Here is an 18236-nt window from a genome sequence, read left to right as displayed (position 1 = left end):
ATTTATAGCGATACCTGTTAGACAACAACAATCGTACATATGGTATAAAAACACTGTTGCAAAATGAATAGTATGTTTTAATCCAGCATTATTCACTACTGTTCATGAACAGCCATATTGAATTATGAGATCAGGGCTAATTGAGTCTGCCCGACTTTCCAATTTAGAACTCTGGGCGTAGACCATATTGATTTTTCGACTGTAATCTCAGAAACGACTACTTCAAGAGTTCAAATGGAACACACAGAAGGCAACCTAGGTCACCTCACAAATTCAGAGTCAGGCCAGCGCCATCTAGTTGCTTGCTTAAACGTTACTGAATACTAATAAGCCTTTGAAACTTAGAGTTAGGGATTGTTATATGTTTCTCTGAAAATTACTGATATTCATCAATAATTCAACTTAATAATAACACAATGGATAACACCCATTGCATGGGTGAATACTAGTAAATAGCGGAATCAAATTCTGCCCTACAAACCGTATATAACATGGTAATGGCTAAAATATTAAATGTTAACATCATCTCAGTCCACAATCATAGATGCTTGGAAAGCCATTAGCCTATTCAAAATCAACCTGAAACATTCTCTGAGGGGACTTCAGAGCAGGACACACAAAGACAGCTGGCAGACAAGCAGACATCTGGCATGTGAGAGTTATCCCTGTTCTGGGTAAAAGGGGAAGCAGAGGTGTCAGGCTCTGTTTGCAGACACTACACTGCAAAATATCCCAGAGGAAAACTACAACTGGAGAGTGAATATCATTCACAGCACAAATGAGCTGTGTGCCGTACTCACAGTCATACGAACGAGTAATCACGTAGTGGACACTACAATAAACATCAGTCTCTCTCTCTCACACAAAAACACACACATACACACAAGACAGTACTGGTGCACAATTCATGAGATTCTTGCACTCAAGAATCATTTCAAAACTGATTCTTGAGTCTTGATTCAATACAACAGATCAATTTCCCATTTTAATATGGCATGCAACTGTTTTCGATGGAAAAAAACATAAAAATAAAAACTATGGCAAATATAAACAGCAACTATCAAATAACCTGAATATGTCTTACTTACTAAATCTTCAATAAGGCCTCATAATTTTCTGTGCAGATTAGTGTTTAGCTAGACCTAAATGTATTATACCCAGCAAGGTACAATAACCTACCTGGCAAAACCACTGTTCAGAACCGAGGTCATTGTGCAGGTTTTTCAAAAGCACACATACATGACACACGAAGGGAGGACTTACTGTTGCTTGTGGGTGAGCTCCTGCTCCTTGTTGACCAGGTCCTGCTTCAGGCTGGCCAGCATCTCCACAGACACGTCCACCTGCCGCGATAACTCTGAGGCCTTGTCCTCCAGATCGTGCTTCTCCTGGCTGAGCCGCTCACTCTCCTGCTTGGCCTTCTCCAGCTCGGAGCTCTTCCTCTCCAGCTCGGCCTGCAGTCGGCCCACGCGTGCCGCGATCTTCTGCTCCACCTCCTCCGAAAGCTTCTCCAACCTCTGGTCCAGCTCAAGCCGCTCGAAGGCCCGTGCCTTCAGTCGCGCTAACCCCTCCTCATAGGCCGCCTCCACCGCACTGGCAGCCACGTTGGCGGCAGCCACGGCCACGGCCGTGCTGCTGGGTCCAGGGGCGCCGTCGCTCCCTGAGCTCATGGCTTTCTTCACCAGGATCTCTCCCAGGGGAAACTCTACATTGGGCAAGTAGCGAGCAGTGGATGGGGTCAGCGAAAGGTCGTCGGCGCAGGCCAGAGGAAGGTCGCGGTACGGTGCTGCGGCGGCGGCTGCGGCCGCCTGGTTGAGGAGAGCGCCGTCAGCTGCCACCAGGGGCAGCAGAGCAGCAGCGTCACACACACTGTTGGACTTGGAGAGCACGTAGAGGGTCTCGTAGGTGTGGTTGTACTCCAGGTGGGCGCGAAGCGAGGACAGGCTCCGGAAGCGCTTATGCTCCCCGCAGCGAGGACAGCGGTAGGGCAGGTCCAGAGAGGCCATTCCGCGCCCGCCACCGCCGATCGGAGGAGCGGGCGGGGAAGGCGGAGGGCCACTCACACACACCAGGGGTGCTTCACGTGGAACCAGCGCCAATATGCTCTCATCTCAGAAGCACAGACGGGTGAGCTGGGTTCTAGAGTGGATGGGTCACAGTAAGTGTACATAACAACAAGTCACTACTCTTCAGAATACACACAAAAAAATACTCACACAGGGACAAGCTGGAGGATGAGATCTGTTGTCCTCTCCCAGCAAATCAACTGCTTATCTCCAGCAGTGCACTAGAATTAAAACAAAACATAATATAAGATTTTATTTCTGGCCAACTCACTGGGCCAAAATGTTCCTACAAATTATGCAAACTATGTTTACTATTCTTTTAAATCATATATAGTTTTCTGTCTCAAGCAAAACAATGGCTCATTAAAAATAGACCATTGGGCTACTACACAAAAACTGTGTGTGAGCTATCCACTGTTGATTCAATTGAAGACTAGGAGAATAAATTTGGGGTGCAATATCCCCGACACCCGAGGTGTCCGCAAAGGTCACATTCACTAGTTTGGCAATGTGAAGCACTGATAATCTGTCTTCATGTTTGTATTAACAGTGTGTGGAGAATTGACTGGAGATAAATGATCCAAAAAGAGGAGGCATTATAAGAGTTGTCAGTTGTCCACGTTGGCTGCTCCATTTGTTCAAATGTTCATTGTATCCATTACATTATGTTCATTCTGCAGGCACTTTAATCTGCAGGCACTTTAATGAAGATTAATGAGAGGCAAACAAATTAAACAAGTGTTTAGGACGAGAGGTGATCTCTGGATTGAGTAGTTTCCAGAAGTTAGAGTGTTCTGACAAGGGATGGAACCTCAATCCACCATTTGGGAACCAAGGACAAGAAGGCCTAAGGTGTGTAAGGTTGGCAATGCTTGGCAACATTCCATGCAGGAATGCAACGGCCTGGATGGAGTATAAGCCTTCAAAATTGAGTTCAAGTCTATGGGTGCAGAGTTAGAAGTCACTATGCAGGTGACCAGAATTTAAATTAGGTGGCCATAGGCAGACAGTGAGGTGACATGTGCCCTTTTTCGGATGATTGAAAACCAGACACACATGGTAGTGTGTCTGAGATGCATAAAAGGGAAGCATTGCAGTAGTTGAGACTTGTACTAGAACCTGGGTTTCATGTTAAGTAAGGAGAGGTCTGATTTCCTGATATATAGTGTCATGAAATCTGGACCATTTAACGGCTGTATTTGCATGTTTTCAGTAATTTGGCCTGTCAGGGATTGAATAAAAAGAATTAAAAAACTAAAAACTGAAATGAGAAAGCATTCTAACATATCTCTTGTCGATAGCATGCTATACACTGGCATTACATACATTTTATGTAATGTTTTTAACTCAGAGGAACACACCAAAAATCAAAGGATCATCACAATGCCCTGACATGTTCTAAAAAGTGGGTGCTTGCGGCCAGTTCATTTGGTATGGTTAAAACAGTGTTCTATCTGACTAAATATAGGGCAGCCTTTCACCTTGGAAAAAAAGGAGCATTCTTGCTGCATGATATCTAAAAATAAAACCAGAAAAAATAAGTCCCACTCATATCAAGTCACGTGTAGATGTTGATAAATGCAACGTGCAGTGAGAAGACTGAATTAAGAGGCATGAATTTGTACAAAATCCTTTAGCACAGTATTTCCACAGTATTATTTAAAACACCTGAAATGTAAAAGCTAATTGGAATGGATTGGAAGGGAAAGGAGGGAAATTAAGAATTAAGATTTTTTCCTCCAAGACCTCTGTTTTGCCAGCTTCTCTGTGGTGCACATGAACGACGGGTTCATTAGTGATTTTGTTTGCGTATGCTGTGCTCATCCAGCCTTAAGGCGGCTGCATCTCTGGGCAACCGCCAAGCTGAAGGGGTCGGACTGGGTCATCCATCTGCAAAAGAGCGAGTGCTGTGACCTCTGTTTATGAGCAGCATCATTCTGAAAAACCCACAGCTCTGATCCCATGCCACTTGTATCTGTTTGGTCTTAGGACTATGGCCGATGGAGAAGTGCTTGATGAGAGTCAGTCAGACCAGTTTTACACTTAAAAACAATCAGTTCAATGCAGAACCAGTAATAACTGCCAGTCCATATACAGCCAATTGGGACTAATAGCCAGAGTCCTCGAATAGAGCATAGCAGGTGGCCTGGCCATCTGCAATACAATGACTCGGCACTGTGAATGTGATGCATGGTAACTCTGGGCAGACAGTTGACTAACAATTAGCTTAGTTACCCCCCAGCATAATATATATAATTAAATTGCTAGCAGAGCTGGATGTAATGTTTACAACCAATTTTTGAAATCGAATTACTTATGTCGTGTCACCTTTCATTTTGGTTTAATGTCTCCTACTTTGAAGGCATGGCCTGTCTTGACAGACAATATGGTGAATAAAAACACAAGCCTTGATTGTAGCAGTTTAGGATTACTGCAATTTGAAGAAACGTCAGCGCAAAGAACAAGCTGAATTCATTGCTAAAACCACTCACTTAATTATCCTGTTACAGAGACAGCCAATTAAAAGCTGATGCTGCTAAAAAAAAGGAACATGGATCCGATCAACTTTGAAAAGCGACTAATTGTGATGATAGATGATAGACACAGCGGTAATCTTTCTCGCGCGGTTCTCTGTAGAGGTGAGTAAATAAACTTTGACTCTGTCTTGGGTAGCTTGTTTTTAAGAAGTGCTTGTGTTTTTGTTGACGTGACTAGGCGAGCTAAGTTAATGTATTAGCTTTCGCTGTCGTTATTGTTGTCAATCGGCGTCAGTTTCACCCGAACTAGGTACACGCCCACTCTTGCGTAGTCGTGAAACGGGTTATAGTCAACACCACTACCTGTGGACCGCACCTGTAGTCACTCACAATTTGACCTGTACTTGTGGTACTACTCTCGCGCTACCGCGTCAGCGGTAGCGTCAGCCCTTGTGTGAAGACCCATTTGGGTAAAGACCTGCGACTCGTCCTGCGCGACTCTACCGAGCAGTAAAACCAAAATACAGGTAACTTCACCCATGCTCCTCTCCTACTTCTTTTTGCTAATCATGTCCATCCAGAACATTCCGCTCATTCACTCCAGGCGCCCTCCTCGATTCAATACAAACAGAACACGCAACACACATAACCTCCACACACTCTCCCAGGCCTCATCTTGCCACCCTGAGTACTTGTTCGGACTGTGGAACTGTCAGTCGGCAGTCAACAAAGCAGACTTCATTCCTGCTTTTGCTACAGAACGAAATCTCCAAGTACTCGCACTGACTGAGACCTGGATCCGCCCCCATGACTCCGCCACACCTGCAGCCCTTTCCACAGACTTCTACTTCTCTCATACCCCCCGCCCCACTGGCAGGGGAGGGGGCACAGGATTGCTCATTTCCAAGGACTGGAAATTCACTCCCGTTTCTGCTATTCAAACAACCAGTTTTGAGTTCCATGCAGTAACTATTACACACCCAGTAAAAATGTCCATAGTTGCTGTATATCGTCCTCCAGGTCCGCTGGGGAACTTTGTAGAGGAACTCGACACAACTCTCTCCTCAATTATAGATGAGGAACTGCCCCTTGTGCTACTAGGAGACTTCAACCTCGATCTCCTCAAGCCACAAACCACTGACTTCCAACACTTCATCTCTGCTTCCAACTTCACACTTCTCTGCACGCCCGCAACGCACAGAGCTGGAAAACAACTAGATCTCGTACTCACACGCAAATGCTCCACAGCCAACACTTCTGTCGTTCCTCTACATCTATCCGATCACTCTTTTATTCACTTCAGACTATCCCCCCTGGCACGCACCACACCCACCTCACACTTAACACAATTTCGCCGTAATCTCCGTACCCTCTGCCCTACTCAATTGTCTTCCGCTGTCTCCTCTGAGCTCTCCCCCCTAGACATCCTCTCTATTCAGGACACTAACCGTGCTACAGACATCCTTTTCTCCACACTAACATCTTGCCTCGAGAGACTCTGCCCTCTAACCTCAAAACCAACACGTGCGACTCCACCCTCACCGTGGATCTCTGACGAGGTTCGTCGCCACAGGTCCCACCTTAGAGCAGCTGAAAGGCAGTGGAGGAAATCCAAGTGCCCGCTTCAACTTAATAAGTATCAATCTCTCCTAAAATCCTTCTCTGCTGCTGTAACTACAGCAAAGACCAGATACTTCCAGGACAAAGTAAACAACTGCAATGACTCTCGAAAACTTTTCTCGACTTTCAACCGTCTCCTGAATCCTCCACCCCCTCCCCCCTCCACTTCTCTCTCATCTGAAGACTTCGCTACCTTCTTCACAGAAAAGGTGGCTGACATTAGCAAACAATTCTCACCACCTAACCCCAGACCCCGTCCTGCTGTTACCTCTGAAACCAAGAATCTGTCTTCCTTTACTCCCCTCTTTGAATCAGACGTGTCTACACTTCTCCAGTCTAGTCACCCCACAACCTGCTCCCTGGATCCAATCCCCTCACACCTCCTTCAGTCCATACAGCCCACCATATTATCTGCTCTGACACATGTCTTAAACTCCTCACTCACAACAGGAACATTCCCCACTGCTTTCAAACAGGCTGTCATTACTCCCCTGCTCAAAAAACCCACATTAAACCCATCTCTACTGGATAGCTACCGCCCAGTCTCCAACCTTCCTTTTCTTTCAAAAATTCTTGAAAGAGCAGTCCTGGCTCAACTTTCCTCATTTCTCCACAAGCATGATCTTCTTGACCCTTTTCAGTCTGGTTTCAGGAAAGGGCATTCTACTGAAACCTCCCTCCTGGCAATGATGGATGACCTTCGTGCTGCAAGAGCTGCCCGCAGATCATCCGTCCTTGTTCTACTTGATCTATCTGCTGCCTTCGATACAGTTAACCACGAAATTCTTCTCACCACACTCTCTGATTTAGGAGTCACAGGAACCGCACTAGATTGGTTCACCTCTTATCTCTACGACAGGTCCTTCAAGGTATCATGGGGAGGTGAGACATCTGTCCTCTCTAGGGTAACCACAGGGGTTCCACAAGGCTCTGTCCTTGGCCCCCTTCTATTCTCAATATACACTCTCTCACTTGGTCACATCATCCAATCACATGGCTTCTCCTATCACTCCTATGCTGATGACACCCAGCTCTATCTGTCATTCCCACCAGAAGATGCTACTATAGCAACAAAAATTTCGGCCTGCCTCTCAGACATATCGGCATGGATGTCTGAGCGACACCTCCAACTCAACCTATCCAAAACCGAGATTCTGATCTTTCCGGGCAACAATTCTCCTCAGCAAAACCTTTCAATTCAAATTGGATCGCTATTGTTAACACCCACGGCATCTGCAAAAAGCCTTGGGGTTTGGATAGATAACAAATTGAGTTTGAACCATCATGTTGCTGCGATCTCCAGATCCTGCAGGTTCACTCTCTACAACATTCGCAAGATTCGGCCTTTTCTCTCACAACAGGCTACGCAGCTCCTCGTCCAGGCAATGGTAATCTCCAAACTCGACTACTGTAACTCTCTCCTGGCTGGAGCCTCTGCAGTCACCATAAAACCACTCCAGATGGTCCAAAATATGGCAGCCCGCCTCATCTTCAATCAGCCAAAATACACCCATGTTACACCTCTCCTTACCTCCCTCCACTGGCTCCCGGTAGCTGCTCGCATTGAGTTCAAATCCTTGATGCTTGCCTACAGGGCTGTAAATGGAACTGCGCCCTCCTACATCAACACACTACTACCTAGATACACTCCTACACGCTCTCTCAGATCGGCAAACGAAAGGAGACTAAAAATTCCTTCTTCACGGGGTCTCCGATTCCAATCATGTCTGTTCTCCGTTGTTGTCCCTGGCTGGTGGAACAACCTACCCTCCTCCACACGACTAGCCGAGACTATCACCACTTTTAAGAAGAAGGTGAAAACCCTCTTATTCCAAAAATATTACAGACAAATTTAACACATACACATGCATACACATTTAACAAACAAATACAAAATGTATAAATACATTATAATTTTTCTTAGTCTAGCACCCAACACTCTCCGAGCATGTTCTTCAATGACAAGTCTAAGCCTTATCAGGGCTCTTAGTTTGTATACTTGATATTCTATAGAAATCGAACGAGAATTGCTGGTGTCTTCCCATTGTAAGTCGCTTTGGATAAAAGCGTCTGCCAAATAAAGTAAAGTAAAGTAAAGTAGATCGCTGGGTACCTCCAAAATGGCAGGTCATGTGGTGTGCTTCAGATTAGCCATAATGACCACTGAAAGCATCTACAAAGGTCATGGGAGAATCAGAATTGAACCATGGACAGATATCAGCATAATGTACTATCAGCAGAGGCAGTTTGATGCTCTGGGCAAATTTAAGCTGGGAAAGCATTTATATGGTGCTGCATTTACGTTACAGACCACAAAACCATATTTCTATACCCTCCTACACTCAAGATTCAAGATTGGTTTATTGTCAGTACAACAGTATACACAGTATACCGTGTATTGAAATAATGTTTCACACAGACACCCCCATAGTGCAATCATAAAAGAAAGAAAAATATTTATGTGTATACACACTAAACTATACTAACTAAAACTAAAACTTAAATACTGTACAGATTTCTAAAACTCCAAAAAAAAAGTCCATCTCACAGTTTAAAACAGCATACTTAACCAACACTACTTTAACACCACGTTTTAATCAAACTCATTTTACATGTTCCGTTACAAGGTTAAATACATCCTCACTGGTGGTAATGGAAGTTTACAAGCTGCAAGGGTTCTGTTGCATTGGTACTGTTACAAACAACCCTCTGGTTCCAGCCATATCACTTAAAGTCTATTATAAATTCCACTCAGCAGTGCAACAAGTTTTTGTTCCTAGCCTGAAACACAATGACTTTTGGCTAATGATTTTCACTTATTACTACTGTTTAGCATACTAGATTCTTCAAAACTTCTGCAACTTCTAGAAAGCAACTGGCAACCAGGAGTTTAATTGCAAGCTTGGTGCCATGTCAGCAATGTGTCATTTCCCATCTCAGAGGCCTGGATTTCACAATCTGTCAGCACTCTGCATTCTACCCACACCCAGCACACAGCAGCTGAGAGATAGAATCTCACCCACCCACCCCGAAAAAAAGTTTTAAAAAATGTAATTTCCTGACATCATCTAGAGAAATTAAAAAACAGCAACACATATGATGAGGTTGTGGATTTTACCTGACTCACAAGAGCAAAATGGAGCCTTCTGCTATCCCGGGGTTGGAATCAAAACGTACCCTGGAGGGCTTCTGTTTCCTAGATTCGTTAGGCTGTGCAGGGTTTTGGCCTCCTCTACTTTCCGTGGCTGGTCGGTCTGTGTTTACTCGAATCCCTCTATCGCTCTAGCTCCAGTGCAGGACAGATGGAATGAGATGGGGAAACCCCATTGTTCCCTCTTCAAACCGAGCGGCAGAAAAAAAAAAAGACAAAAGACAAGAGAGCTCTCTCTCCTCCTTGCATCCCTACGACGACACATCTGCCTCTGTTGGCTCTCTCCTCAAGGTCTCGTTTCCATGGCAATGATTCTTTTTAACACTGAAATAAATAAATAGTATCCTCAGACCCCATGTTAGCCACCTGGTCCTTTGACTGCTTTTGGCCTGATGTGGGCCGGCATGGGGCGGTCGGGAGGCTCATATCTGAGTAATTTTGCAATCTTTGTTTTTCTCTTGTGTCTGACTGCACTCTAATTGTCAATCATTTTGTTCCTAGCATGACCGTGTCCTGCCACAACGGATCTCTTTGAGATGGCAGTTAAGGACCAAGACATGTTTTCATGGGAGAGGCAGTAATGGGTAACAATAATGGGTATTACAAGTGGCCTTTCCTTCCATGCAACAGACATACGAAACAGACATGATGATCAACTGCCCAGTTGCTGAGGAACTCAAACTGACATGGTAGCTTTAGGTTGGACTGTGTATCAGGATGTATCGTGATCATTCATGCATTGATACATTATAACAATTTTTTATTTTTTTTTACTAAATTTAATTAGGTATCTGGCCATAAAAGGTAAAAAACCATGCAGAAGTTGAAAGGAAGGAGGAGATGGTGGAGGTGTGAGTGGGAGGATCTCATTTTCATTTAGCTCTACAGACTGTGGCTAGGGAGTGTCCATGCAAACAAGTTGTACAGCTTTGTTTCTGTAACTGAGCTGTTTTATTTATGTGTTTTATTTATGTGTCTGTGAAATACAAGCATCTGAACCAAAAGTTAACCGCTAGGCCACCACTGCCCCAGTTTAGTTAAGGAAGCGGCCCTGTAATCAGAAGGTTGTCGGTTCGAATCCCGAACCGCCAAGGTGCCACTGAGCTCCCCGGGCACCTGTCATGGCTGCCCACTGCTCACCAAGGGTGATGGTTAAAAGCAGAGGACACATTTTGTTGTGTCACCATGTGCTGTGCTGCAGTGTTTCACAATGACAATCACTTCACTTTTTTCTTTCTCTACAAAAAATACGCCATCAGACTGTCACTGTTTTTGAAAACTGTGTGCAGCAAGATATCAATTCTAATTAGACCACAAGGGAGAATGGTCTGAAGTTTTGTGCAGATATCAGGGCATGCCTCATTAGAAGGACCTGTCACAAACATATCATGACAATGCATACCTGAACATGAGAGAGAGAGAGAGAGAGATTACTGCTAACTATTAGCATTCAGCTAACATTCAAACAAAGGCGACTGCCTCCATGGTGCCAGTGGGCTGAAAATGGAGGCCTGGGCCCAGGTCATCCTTCACACAGCAAAAAGCCACCGGAGCCTGGGACCGCGCGTCTTCACCAGGCAATGTCCAAAATGTTATCTGTCATTCAGCTGAAGGATTACTGAAAAATTCGCTGGGTTGGCAAACGTCTGAGAGCTCCCAAAATGATGGAGTCGAGGGAATAAATATCAAATGCAAAAAAGTACAATTTAACTTAATAAATATCAGGCTTTTCCTTCTGTACTGCGAAAGACATATTTGTAATCCTTCAGTTCACTACAGTATACAGATAAAAAGATGTATTGCAAAACGTACAACGTGGACAATGATCATTGACAGAAACCTCTGTCAATGTACCCATGGCATTAGAAACTTGTACATCTGTGGACACTATTAATACAGAAAGAAATGTAAAATATTAGCACAACATATGATGCCATCCCGGCCATGCTAAAGAACATGAGATGGAGACAGCCTAATGTGTAACACACACAAGTCTCAGGTTCAAATCCCACTTACTACCATTGTGTCCCTGAGCAAGGCACTAACCCCGAGTGTCTCCAGGGGGACTGTCCCTGTAACTACTGATTGTAAGTTGCTGAAAAAAAATGTAAATGTAACATCATCAGCCCAAATTCTGCCTGCATTTCTACAGAAAGGATGCATAAGAATGCTAATTGTCATTTTGGGCTAAATAAGAAATATATGCTCTTGTTGTTGTTGATACCTAGCACTATCTACCATTCCATACAGAAGACCCCACAATGCAGATCTTGCCTTGTATTCTCATCAATGAAAAAAAAATATAAAAACATGTGTTGGGCGAGGAAAAAGGTCTCAATTCTTTATTGAGAAAATGTCGCTGGCCAATCACACACAACAATGCAACTTTTCCCCAGTGCACACAAAAAAGCCGTCTGGCAGACATTATCAAAGGAGGTCGCAGTGAGTGAGGGTGGGGAGTGCAAGTGATTCCTCCACTGGGGTGCAAATGGAACTTGGACCTGCACAAGTGGCCGGGAAAACAATTCACTAGCGTGAGTGGGTGTGTAGGATGCCCGTGGTGGATAAAACCTTGGATAATTCTAATAAACAAGCCGGATGCAATTTCCAGTTGTGAAAAAAAGGACATGGAAAAGAGAGGATGTCTGGACACCCTAGCATCTACCAAGCCTGAAGCAGGCAATAAGCATAAAACCTTTAGCAGCCAATGAGCATAAAACCTGTAGCATGCAATGTACCGTGCATCCGGAAATTAACCACAGTGCATTACTTTTTCCAAAGATTTTTGTGTCTTATTCCAGGATGGATTAAATGCATGTTTTTCCTCCGTATTCTACACACAACATCCCATAATGTCAACATGAAAAAAAGTTTACTTGAGGTTTTGGCAAATTTATGAGAAAAATGAGAAATGTACATAACTATTCACAGCCTTTGCTCAATACTTGGTGGATGCACCTTTGGCAGCAGTTACAGCCTCAAGTCTTTATGAATATGATGCCACAAGCGTGGCCTACCTATCCTTGGCCAGTTTCACCCAATCCTCTTTACAGCACCTCTCAAGATCCATGAGGTTGGATGGGAAGCGTAGGTGCACAAACATTTTAAGATCTCTCCAGAGATGTTCAATCAGATTCAAGTCTGGGGTCTCAAGGACATTCACAGAGTTGTCCTGAAGACACTCCTTTGATAACTTGGTTGGGTGTTTAGGGTCGTTGTCTTACTGAAAGATGAACCGTCAAGAGTTCAAGAGCGCACTGGAGCAGGTTTTCATCCAGGATGTCTCTGTTCATTGCTGCAGTCATCTTTCCTTGACTAGTCTCCCAGTTCCTGCAGCTGAGAACCATCCCCACAGCATGACGCTGCCACCACCATGATGGTATTGGCCTGGTGATGAGCGGTGCCTGGTTTCCTCCACACGTGATGCCTGGCATTCACACTAAATAGTTCAATCTTTGTCTCATCCTTCAGGTGCCTTTTGGCAAACACCAGGCAGGCTGCCATGTGCCTTTTACTAAGGAGTGGCTTCTGTCTGGCCTCTCTACCATACAGGCCTGATTGGTTGATTGCTACAGAGATGGTTGTCCCTCTAGAGGACCTCTGGAGCTCTGACAGTGTGACCACCAATTTCAACTCTAGGAAGAACTCTAGCAATTCCTTTGACTTCATGCTTAGGGACTGCGGGACCTTATATAGACACGTATGTACCTTTCCCAATCGTGTTTTTTCCACAGCTGGACTGCATTTTGCAGAATTTTGAGGAAAAAAAAATATTTAATCAATTTTGGAATAAGGCTGTAACATAATTAAATATGTACAAAGTGATGCACTGTATGCATAGATACTTGGCATACACTGGTTTATATTTGCACTATATTTATAACTTAACTTTTGCACTGTTTTGTTGTTTTATGTTTTATAATTGGAAAGCAATACCTTTTCATAGTTTAAAGATATTTGTGTGTATATTGTTTGCGCTTTGACGTTTGCAGGAATACAGATACAAGGTGCAGCTGCAGCTCAATATCAGCTCAACATCAACCGGAGCGAGAGCATCGCTCACAACATCTAAACATCAAGGCCTTCAGATCTAATCAGATCATCTTTGAGTTAAAGGCATTTTTCTTCCAAATGTGAATAATTCTAACAAGGTTTTTTCAAGAGGCTGACCTTTTTTATATTGATTTATGGCATAGTTATTCCAGCTGCATTAGACCACAGGGAGACAGTCTTCGGTAAATCTCTCCGTGTCACATACAGTGACATTGTGGAGGCAGGACTCCAGATGTGTGTTCCCATAGGCTGGCAATGGCTCTCTTGGGGTTTCCTAAGGGGTTCCTATGGGCCAATTATCCTACATTACACACGGATCATCAGATGCCTAGAGCCTTGGTCACACAACTGATACAGCCCCCGCCCTATTAGAGTTCCCTCTGGCCTACTGATAATCATTGTGTAGTGCTGTATGTCAAAGCCATTTCTGTTTACCAAATGTTGCAAGCAAGATATATTATTTTATTGTACATGGAATGATGGTTAATGGGCGTATAGCATCAAGAAACACAAATTGTATTTCTCCTCCAGAAGGCCATGGAAGTCAGACTAGATTCCCCACTGTCACACTGGCAGCTTTGCACACACAGGTTGACTATTTGAGGTCAGACAGGGTATATCCGCATGAAAAATAGGATTAAATGAGGACACAATGGGAGGGGCTCAACTGGCGTACCTCAGTAGATCCTGACACAACTGCAAGCATGCCAGAAAGCAATGTCTGTAATAATAATCAATATTATAATAAAAAAAGTCTTATTTAAACAATAAAAACGCAAGATATACATTAAACATTTCAACTTATATTTAACATATTGTTGTAACATATTGTAGCCTTTCTATCTCACCGAGTATTGAAGTGAAGGATCTATTAAAGTGAAGGATTGCGAAAATAAGAAATATCATTTCAATGCATGATGCAAAAAAGTTGGTCCATGCATTTATTACATCAAGGTGTATGCATTATTGTCTGGATGCTCTAGTAGGTGCATGAGTAAACTCCAGCTAGTACAGAATGCTGCAGGCAGAGTTCTAACCAGAACCAGGAAATTTGACCACATCACCCCAGTCTTACAATCACTGCACTGGTTACCCATCAAATTTACGATTGACTACAAAATCCTACTTTTAACCTATAAAGCTCTAAATGGTCTCGCCCCGCAATACCTGAGTGAACTTTTGGTTCTTTACGAACCGCCACGCCCCCTTCGATCAATGGGTGCGGGGTCACTACTGGTACCAAAGGTGCAGAAGGTCACAGCTGGGAGCAGATCCTTCTCCTATAGAGCTCCGCAGTTGTGGAACAGCTTGCCTGTCAGTGTCCGGGACTCAGACACAGTCTCAGTGTTTAAATCCGTTTTCTCTGGCTTTTTGCTAAAGTCCTAGACCATCATTTCACTTCATTTTGACGCAGTGTCAATTATAAAGTCCAGTTTATCACAGAGTCCCCCTGTTAGACACAGACAAAGTTACATTCACTCTAATTAGGCTGTCCTAGTTAGGGTACCGGGCCACTGTAGCACCAATATACCACTATAACCACATATTTCAGTATCGGTCGTACAGTGCAACCGTCTGCCGCTGCTTCTGTTTGTTTTTCTACGAGACACGGAATCAAGCACCCAGACTACTGGCAGACCCCAGTGAAGAGACCAGCAAATAAATCCTGGTTCCTGACAACTGCTTAACAAGGACATACCATGAAACAAACCAGAGGGTCACCACAGCCACCACCACCATTACAACTACAGCTCCAGGGATCTTCAAGTGGACCATTATCTAGACGTAATCTAGACCATGACACTGGACTACATTCTGGACTTCTCCAACCCTACAACTGTAGGACTTATTATTATATCATATCCAACCCTGCACTGACACCATTTGCAGGCTCACTCTACCCTGGAAGGGGGTCCCTCTCTGTATCACTCCTTCCCAAGGTTTCTTCCTCTCTTTTTTTCTCTCTCCTAGAGTTTTTTTGTGTGGAGTTTTTCCTTGTGTGCAGAAGGGTCAAGTGTGGGGGGTGTCAACTGTAGGGCCTGTCAAAGCCCATTGAGACATACTGTATGTGATTTTGGGCTATAAGAAATAAATGTTGTTGTTGTTGTTGTTGTACTCACAGGTTTCTTTCACAAACACAATTCAAATGCATTTCCACCCTTCATAACCCTTACCCATCTGATTCAGTAACATATAATGTTCTAAAATATCTCTATAACAGGTAATGTTGCATGGAACTGCACTTAGTCAGCACATCCTATAAAACTGTCTATATTCTGCTGTTCTAAAAAATAAACTGATAGGCTGAACCTTGCTTTGTTCAATTAAAAAATGAATGTCAATATATATATATGTGATATACCTGTGATGTTACTTTTCTTTTATATAAATATATTATATATGCAAAATGTTCAGGGGGGCTGTTGAGGGGCGTGGCTGTGTGAGGAAGGAGTTGTTCAGACATCTAGAAACATTCACTTCTGTTTAAAGTCATGACACAACAAATGGCCAACTCTATGTTACTCTAACATTACCCCTGTGGTGGTAGTAGCCTAGTGGGTAACACACTCGCCTGTGAACCAGAAGACCCAGGTTCAAATCCCACTTACTACCATTGTGTCCCTGAGCTACACAGTTAACCCTGAGTGTCTCCAGGGGGCGACTGTCCCTGTAACTACTGATTGTAAGTCGCTCTGGATATGGGCGTCTGATACATGCTGTAAATGATAGCGTCCGACTTTGACCACATTTTGAGCCATTTTCAATCCATTAAATTAAACATCTCTCAACGTTAACAGCAATGGCATCTTTTTAAACAATACTCATTTTAATACAATTCATAGTTATAACCAGTGATATTAATGCAGCTCAGCAGGCCAGAAGCAAAAATTTTAACCAGATTGAAGAGCTGCTGCTATTTATTTGCGTGGAATGATCAGTCCACTGTGTTTGCACCGAGGACTATTTCAGCCACTCAGCCACACATCAGCAGAAGAGCTGAACGCCCAGGCTGTCTGGGGTTCCTTTCTGGCATATCCCTGCCACACCCCTTTTTTTCGAGTCACCCACTGCCTAGTGAAATTTCAGCATCCAATTATGTCCGGGGAAATAAAGCTGCACCTCTGTGCCTTCCACACCTCTCATTGGTAGCCAGCTGCAGTGTGCGAAATACATTCATTACACCGCTTCTACCTGTGAAATGAGAGATGCCGTTATTTACAGCGGCTGCCACCCGGTCCCTTTCATCTGTCTGTTCCATCTACTATTCAGACTGCAATGGCATAGAACCCGGTCAAATCGATGCAATTTCCGGTTGGAGTTTTCTTCTTGCAGGAAGTTTAATTTGGCAGCCCATGGGACAGTGAAAGCCGTCCTAGAAGTCCTGAAATCGCAGGTGATCTTTAACTTGAGCCTAAACTCCTTACTTTTGAGGTTCAAAGCTACAGGTTGGGCATGTTTATCATTGATCATACTATAGCAATTACTACATAAGGATGATTTAAAAAATACTATTTAATTACACTTTAAACCCTTAACTGTGCATTCAATTCTGATTTAAAGAATGTGATACAGCCAATGACACGAATATGAGGTTAATTGTTAATTAAATGTTGATTAGAAACAGTAGGATCGTAGCGCTGGCTGCCGATCAGTCATATTATCGAATACATCTTCAGGCCTTCTAACAGATCCGGGCTTAAATAAACGGCGACAGGCCATCGACATTATCCAACGTCCCCGAGCATCCCAGCGACCTGTCACCGCGACCGGGCACTCGCCGATTACAGCCGACGTTCGTCGATTAATCGCCCCCCCCCCGAAACCCGGAGCGGCTGCGTGCGGCGCCCATTTTCACGTCCACATGACGGCAACGCACAGGCTACTCCCAGCCCGACCGCGGCGCGTACGTACGCACTACGAACAACGTTGCGCCATCATCTTCACCGTTTCTCCCCGTCACAACGCGCGCTGTCCTTCATTCCGCCTCCCTCCTCCTCCTCCTCCTCCTCCTCCTCCGAACGACGAGCTGACGGCGATAAAGCGCGCCTCCGCCACGCTCCTAATGACAATTCTAATTATTTTGCTTAAGAATAAAAAAAGAGAGAGCGTCTCGCGTCCTCACCTTGCATCTTCTCCGCGCCTTTTCCGCTCCCGAGCCGAGGACGCGCCGGCGCGATGACGTCACGCGCAGCCCTCTGCAGCAGACGCCGCACGCGCGCGCGGAGAGAGAGGAGAGAGAGGGGAGAGAGAGTGCGGCGCGAGCCGGCGTGCACAAAGCTGACCACACATTTTATATGTAGATGTGTATATGTATATATATATGTATGCGTGTGTGTGTGTGTGTGTGTGTGTGTGTGTGTGTGTATCAATGAATGTACGCACATTGTCATAGAAATTAAAATACCCCTTTTATTTGCACCTGTTAAGTCGTTTAAAATTGAATCTGTATGTATTTATGAGTCTGAGTATGTGTGTGTGTGTGTGTGTGTGTGTGTGTGTGTGTATATACAGTACAGGCCAAAAGTTTGGACACACCTTCTCATTCAATGTGTTTTCTGTATTTTCATGACCATTTACATTGGTAGATTTAGAAAAAGGTGAAATAAATTAAAACGTGTTCTTGAAGGAGTTCCCAGAGGTGTTTAGCACTTGTTGGTCCAGTTCACCCCAAACCATCTCGACTGGGTTCAGGTCCGGTGACTGTGGAGGTCAGGTCTCCACTTTTTGTTAAGTACATAACTCCACATGTGTTAATTCATAGTTTTGATGCCTTCAGTGAGAATCTACCAACGTAAATGGTCATGAAAATAAAGAAAACACATTGAATGAGAAGGTGTGTCCAAACTTTTGCCCTGTACTGTATTTGTG

The 18236-nt window shown here is 44.1% G+C and overlaps 1 protein-coding gene across 4 annotated transcripts in view; it reads right to left on the bottom strand.

Annotated features, from left to right (window-relative positions):
* The window catches only part of fbxo41 (F-box protein 41), a 65252-nt gene extending 47686 nt beyond the window's left edge, over positions 1 to 17566 (bottom strand). For 3 of the 4 annotated variants that reach the window (XR_003749559.1, XM_028977398.1, XM_028977400.1), the window contains exons 1-3: positions 17491 to 17566; positions 2217 to 2287; positions 1264 to 2139 (exon numbers count right to left, since the gene is read on the bottom strand). Coding sequence is in view for 3 of the 4 variants with exons in the window: in XM_028977398.1 (XP_028833231.1) it covers positions 1264 to 2006 (743 nt within the window). In the remaining variant the exon portion in view is untranslated. Of the gene's footprint in view, positions 1 to 1263; positions 2140 to 2216; positions 2288 to 9290; positions 9445 to 17490 lie in introns of those variants that run through there. The other variant, XM_028977399.1, reaches the window with a different exon arrangement.
* Positions 17567 to 18236: the final 670 nt, after the last annotated feature.

The sequence above is a fragment of the Denticeps clupeoides genome, chromosome 4 (genome assembly GCF_900700375.1).
Source record: "Denticeps clupeoides chromosome 4, fDenClu1.1, whole genome shotgun sequence".
In the NCBI taxonomy this organism is placed as follows: Eukaryota; Metazoa; Chordata; class Actinopteri; order Clupeiformes; family Denticipitidae; genus Denticeps; species Denticeps clupeoides.
This window is presented reverse-complemented; position numbering and strand designations above follow the sequence as displayed.